The sequence below is a fragment of the Asparagus officinalis genome, chromosome 6 (assembly GCF_001876935.1).
Source record: "Asparagus officinalis chromosome 6, Aspof.V1, whole genome shotgun sequence".
Classification (NCBI taxonomy): domain Eukaryota; kingdom Viridiplantae; phylum Streptophyta; class Magnoliopsida; order Asparagales; family Asparagaceae; genus Asparagus; species Asparagus officinalis.
This window is the reverse complement of record NC_033799.1, coordinates 12,720,135-12,726,628: the sequence shown is the minus strand read 5'-3', so window position 1 is coordinate 12,726,628 and position 6,494 is coordinate 12,720,135. Positions and strand designations below refer to the sequence as shown.

At 42.6% G+C, this 6,494-nt stretch overlaps 1 protein-coding gene across 1 annotated transcript; it reads left to right on the top strand.

The window, feature by feature from the left end:
- LOC109845224 (protein RADIALIS-like 1) lies at positions 248-1,699 on the top strand. Its single transcript, XM_020414446.1, has 2 exons — positions 248-516; positions 1,519-1,699. Exons 1-2 carry the CDS (start codon positions 293-295, stop codon positions 1,538-1,540), a joined length of 246 nt encoding a protein of 81 aa, XP_020270035.1. The 5' UTR covers positions 248-292; the 3' UTR covers positions 1,541-1,699.

Sequence of the window (6,494 nt, the reverse complement as noted above, 5' to 3'; positions counted from 1 at the left end):
AAAGAAGGGGGAATGGGAGGGGCCTTGTGAACATTTGAAAGCAAGCACTCCCTCCATTTTTGCTCATATATTCTCTCTGTGACATTTCACTGTACTTGTTTGTTCCATATCCTCCCACCCTCTTCCAATCTTGTGCCTCTCAAACATACTAATCACCCTTTATTCCCCCTTAACTAATATTCCTTCAAATTGCATCTCTCACTATAAATACCAACCTCCCCTCATCTCCCTCTTCACAGCACACCCCTCCCATCTCTTTCTCTTCAATCAACAACTTACTCTCTCTTCCGAGATGGACTCGTGGACCGCAGAGCAGAACAAGCACTTCGAGCAAGTGCTCGCGGTGTATGATAAGGACACCCCTGACAGATGGCAGAATGTTGCCCGTGAAATTGGAAAATCGGTTGAGGATGTCAAGAGACAGTATAGACTCCTTCAGGAGGACATCAAGTATATTGAGTCTGCCAACTTCCCTTCCTTTGGTGCATGTGCACGTGCACGAGATGAGGAGCAGAGGTACAACATAATCACCAAACAACTTGCACAGCCTTTTTCTTCCTCTTCAGTAACTTATATCATATATGATCATTAGATATTGATAACTAGGTATATGCACTCTTACTTTATTGCAAAAAAAGTTTTTTGACTCTCTCACCCTCTGAGAGAGAGAAATTGTACTCCTATAGATAGACATCGTGAGAGGGGTTCTGTCTGCAATGCTAGAACGGTTGGGGGAGAAATCGGGCCCAATCTAGAGTCGATGAGCCTTAAACAGAAGTTCAGAATCAATTTTAACCCAAAAGCTATAGCTATCAGGTATTGACTCAAACTCCTATTTAAACTACCATGCATTCAGCACATAGCTATCAAACATCCGTAGGAACTTTCACCACTTCACTCATGGTGACAAACCAGACTATATCACTCCTACGAAAGTCCGTGGATTCTCCTGACACCTTTGGGCTTCACATCGAAGATCATCTGCTTTTGTTAATTACTTGGACCATGACCTTAGCTATGATAACATTGTTGGGGGAGAAATCAGGCCCAATCTAGAGTCGATGGGTCTTAAACAGAAGTTAGGAATCGATTTTAACCAAAAAACTATAGCTATCAGATATTGACTCAAACTCTTATTTAAACTCATCACTCTTTCTTATCTTATCCGATGTGGGACTATACTCACATATTAATCACCTCCACAAGAACTTCATGGGTCTATCTGCAATTGGACGATAGTATAGGGGGTCTATCCGCAATTAATCCTATTTCTAACTACCATATGTGCGTGTGTTTGAGCTAAGACCATGTATTATTTCCTTTGCTTGTCACATAACTGAACTCATATACTTTCGAACGTAGCCTTTTATTTTCTCCACTTTCTGGGGTGAATTACACTAAACCCCAAGAACTATTAGCGTTTATTTTCTCCACTTTTTCACATGCTCCGTTTTATACTGTATATCATGATCTTCTAGATTTTGACGTATTGCATTTTCTTTTCTTTTTAACTACCAGGTTGAGGTATCTAAGGATATAATCAAGCAGAAGACAATAAAAGGATGGTAGCTTATGAAGAAGATGCATATAATTAGTAGCGCTTTCAAATGAGGCCTTAGCTTTTCCTTCTATTTCTTTCTCTTGTCACTCGCTCGTAATATATGTATATGGAACTACTTAATCAATGTATTATGGTTGGTTAATCTTAAGATTAAATTAACTCTCTTATATGGTTTCACATCTCTCCTCTCTTTGGATTCTCATAAGTCGTGACTCTCACCTCGACCAATAATATATGGAAAGTTATGATTTATTTCTGGGGTAAATTACACTAAACCCCAAGAACTATTAGCGTTTTGCAGGAAATCCCCTGTAACCCTCAAAATCATACTAAACCCCCAATAACCTTTTGGAATTGCAGAAAAGCTCCAATAATTTTCCACATTTTGCAGAAAAAAGCAATAAATTAGAGAAAAAACAACATAAAAAGGCGTTTTGAAATGTATTGGGGCTTTTCTAAGAAAGTTATTGAGTGTTTAGTATAATTTACAAACATCATACTGTTCACGAACATGTATTAAATGATAAAGGGTTATAACTGAGGAAGTTGCTAGTTAAAGGTTAAATTATGTCTAACGCGGACATATCGCGCACTAAATGCGGTCAATGTCCTCGGAAAGAGAAGCAAAGAAATTGTTGCACTTTAAATATAAAAATCATCATACTTTATGTAGCAAAAATAGTAATTAGTTAGGTAAGTGAGGTTAAAGCAACACTTTATTGTCACAATTAATTGATGTTTCCAGCTGCAAGGTAATTCATCAGATAGAAAAACTAATCAGATAAAGAGAGAACGATTGGTCATCTCTGCATCAAATCAGTTCATATAAAAAACATTAATCCTCTCTGCTTCTTGTTTGACAATGAAAAGAAAACTTTCATGGAATCAATACTTTTCCCAGGAAAATTAAAAAAAAAGAATAAACAATTGCAGCCATTCATCATCAAGCACTAAAGGTTTGATTGAAGAATTAGACTCTTTATTTAAGTCTCTATAGCACATTGGCACGTGCAATGCACGTGTAAAAATATGATGTTATGCAATTTTGTTAGGGAGCTTCTCCATATTGAGAATAATGCTATTGGATTAAGTTTTTTTTGAAAGGAGAGTGTTGCAGATGTGCGCAGCGAAAATTTAGGCATCACCTCCGGTGCGCAAAGTTCACAACAAGATATTAAATCACAACGAAATTCTCGTTTCACAAAGGAAACAAGAACCAAAAGCAAAATATCTCAACAAAGTGAGATATCAGCTCTTCCTCTCATCAGTTCTAGAACTGACTTGTCGAGAGAACCTATAAGCTATTACAAATCACAGCAAAACAAACTATTTTACGTGGTTCGGCAAGTTGCCTACGTCCACGGGGCAAGGAGGGGGGAGATCTACAATTAGAGGGAGAGAATACAATTAGGGTTTACAATCTCTCAATCTAAACCCTCAAACAATCTCTCAAATCCCTCACAATCCCTCTCTCAAAAAGGATGCACAAAACCCTCTTCAAAATAGCCGAAAAAAGCAATCTTCTTTTTCTCCCTCTGCTCTCACGCTGCCAAAAGAGAACACAGGTCTCCGCACCCTTTTTTTTTCTTCTGCTCCTGCACAGATTCTGACGCCGCCTAAACCCCTGCTTGCACACAAAAAACAGCCGCTGCTTCTCCTTTTTTTGTCCTCTGCATGCACTCCTTTTTCTGCATAGCCACCGAAAAATCTCTTTTGCACCAAACCCTAGGAACATACCATGTTTATATTTATAGGTTGATAAACACGATCGTGATAAACGCGTTCGTTGATAATAGGCCCGGTCCCCATGCCTTGTTCCCAATTGAAAACGCGTAAACGCGTCTCGTGAGTGAGGTATGGCCCCCACTCGCGTGCAATTTGCCAGCTCCTTAGCCATTCACGTGGTTCGTGGGCCCCCACATTCATAATTCTCCACCTCGATGAAGTTTTCCCAAAACTATGCCAGCACCAACCAAACCAAATGTCTCACTTGTTGCGTCCAATACGAAGTGAAATAATACACGACAACGGACTCAATTCACAACAGGTCGAGAACCCAAATGAGAATGCGAACACTCTCCAAATATCGGTATCAACTCATCAAATCGGTTGCATCATAAATGACTGCCTACGTATCCTCTTACCTAAGGAATCAAGCATTCACGTAGTTCACCAAATGGCCTCCAAAGGCCTCAACACCGAAGAATGTTCAAAAGCTCCAAACAATGACCAAACTTCACACCTGAAATAACTTTGGTCAACATATCTGCAGGGTTGTCCTTCGTGTGGACCTTCTCCAATATGACGTCTTCATTATCCAAAACGTCACGAATAAAGTAAACTCTGACATCGATGTGCTTCGTGTAGGCGTTAAAAATTACCCATAGGTCCTCAAACACAGTGCAAGACAAGGAAAAGGCGATAAACGTTATTATCCAAGTCAAAGGAATTCATCCAAAATCAGCAAGGCGACGAAGCGTACGCAAAACAAGGAAGCTGGAAGAATAACGAAGCTTGAACAGTGCCGAGTCACCAAATGGTGACTCGCACAGTTCCAAGTTACCAAGAGCTGACTCGCACAGTTCCGAGTCACCAAGAGCTGACTCACGCAGTTCCGAGTCACCAGAAGCTGACTCGCACAGTTCCGAGTCACCAAATGCTGACTCGCACAGTTCCGAGTCACCAGAAGCTGACTCGCACAGTTCCGAGTCACCAGAAGCTGACTCGCATAGTTCCGAGTCACCAGAAGCTGACTCGCACAGTTCCGAGTCACCAGAAGCTGACTCGCACATTTCCGAGTCACCAGGACTCTTGTTGGATACAAAACCTCCCCAAACACGGATTTCGATGATTTTTAAGGATTCTTGAAGCCTAAGGTCTTCTTTCAAGGGGATCAGAGATCTGAGATTAAGAAGGCGAGGTGCTGTCAAATTGACCAGTCAACCACGAATTTCAGAGGAGAATCATCAGAGCTTGGCGAACACTTTCATAAAGAAAGCCCCTTCGAAAGGTTTGTGATTCTTTTCCCTTCTTTCCTCCGGATTAAACTTGGTTTTAATCTCGAGAAGAGCCACAATCTCGCTTGGTCGTGATTGTCGCTTCCGTAATTGTTTCCCTCGTGAAACAAGAGCGTAATTATATTGTCGATCGGCTTTGGTCTGCGGTGGTCCACGGACTAACGCGTCCCCGGCACAGGCAAAGATCCCACGCAAAGCAGCGGGAGATAAACTACTGCTGCGTTTTGTTTGATAAAGTTGTAATCTTTATTTTTCGTTGTAAGAAGATCTTATAAAAAGATCAACTCTCTTTTCAGTTTGAACTTGTAATCGATAAACGGTGTAACAGGTTTGAAAACAATGGAAAAGACAACTTTTGACACAAACAAACTGGCGACCACAGTGGGAGCCGACAGCTTTTCTGCAAAAGCTGTAGTGTCGCAACCAAAGATCGTCATACCGATCAACGAGGAGGTCGAGTACGAGTTCGACCAAGCAAAATATGAAGAGTACTTATCCTCCTCTTCCCGATCATCCTCCCCTCGTAGGAATAGGAGAAACTCCACAAGGAAAGGTCGAGGACATTTGGATTTGAAGGTTCAAAATCAAGAACCTCATCCCGCAGCGGTTCAAAAGACTCCTTGTGAAGCTGAAGCTACCAAGGCCGAACCAACTTTATCCAAGAGGGCGCGTCAAAGACGGCGTCAACGCCTAGCACGCCAATTGGCCAAGGCCTCAGAGCCGGTGGATGGAATCCGCTACGAAGCGGATCTGAAGTCTAGAGGACGCCAACAGGCACAGCAGCGACTTAGCGATTGGTCCAAACCAACGACAAATGAATGGGTCCCCGTTAAGAGGACACGTTCCACTCTTAAAGAACGAACCGAGAAGCGCCACGCTTTACTTGCGCACGCAAGAATCCTGGTACAAGAGGCCAAGAAACTACAAACAAGTACTGCAGACTTTAAACTGACGAAACCACGTCAAATCTGGAGGCCAAAATCCAGAACAAAGCCCGAAAAAACCGAGGCACAGGCTGCTGGCTCGGCCAAGGCCGAGTCACCAAACGCTGGCTCGGCCAAGGCCGAGTCACCAATTGCTGACCCGCGAGCTGGTTCATCTCTGTCTGCAGAAATTTCGCCTCCTGCGACCAGCTTCAAGTCTCCGACAGCTCCTGCTTTTGTTCCGATAACTTCCTCACCTCCTGTAAAACCCCACGGTAACGTGGACTTATCCAGAGTTAAAATGAGCATAATGGATCGTCTCGGCCCTTTGCATAAAAATAAACCCCGCATGATTTGTCAGAATGGGGGTCGGGAGCGAGTCTCCAGTAACTCAAAAATCCCTCATACAGAGAAAGTACCAGTAACCGCTCGCCTTGGGCTACGGGTAGAAGTTCGAGATTCTGTTGAACCCTCACGCGCGCGGAGGCGAGTTTTCAAACGAGCGACTCTTGAAAATAATGACGGAGCGATATATCCTCAAAGAGAGTTTTATTCGTCAGAAGAAGACGATGTTAGAATAAGAGGGTTATGCCAACACAAGATAGGTGGCTCCGATAATAATATCGATGAGCTGTACTATCAGACTGAGGGTATGAGTAAATCTCGGAAGAGAAACTCCCGAGAAAGGGATTCTCGTTATCCTTGTACTAAACTCATCAAGGCAGTGTTAGCAGAATGTAACTGTTCCAAGACTGCCTCGCAAAGGATTTCAGTGTTTGAAAGACTTTCTACAGAAACGGAGAGAAACAAATCAAGACATTTCCGTAAAAGAAAGCCACCCGTTCGGGAACGTGAACTCTCGGAATTCACGATTAATATGGCAGAAAAAGGAAAGTCCACGCGACGCTACAACCCTGAGCCTTTTTCACAAATGTCCAAACGGTTGACTCGGCTGCAAACCGGGGCTATAAGGCCTAAGGATTACAATTACAA

Excerpts from the sequence above, each read along its gene's own strand:
- LOC109845224 (XM_020414446.1), top strand. The coding sequence starts at position 293 with ATGGACTCGTGGACCGCAGAGCAGAACAAGCACTTCGAGCAAGTGCTC. Across the intron at positions 517-1,518 it reads GCACGAGATGAGGAGCAGAG|GTTGAGGTATCTAAGGATAT; the intron begins GTACAACATAAT and ends TTTAACTACCAG.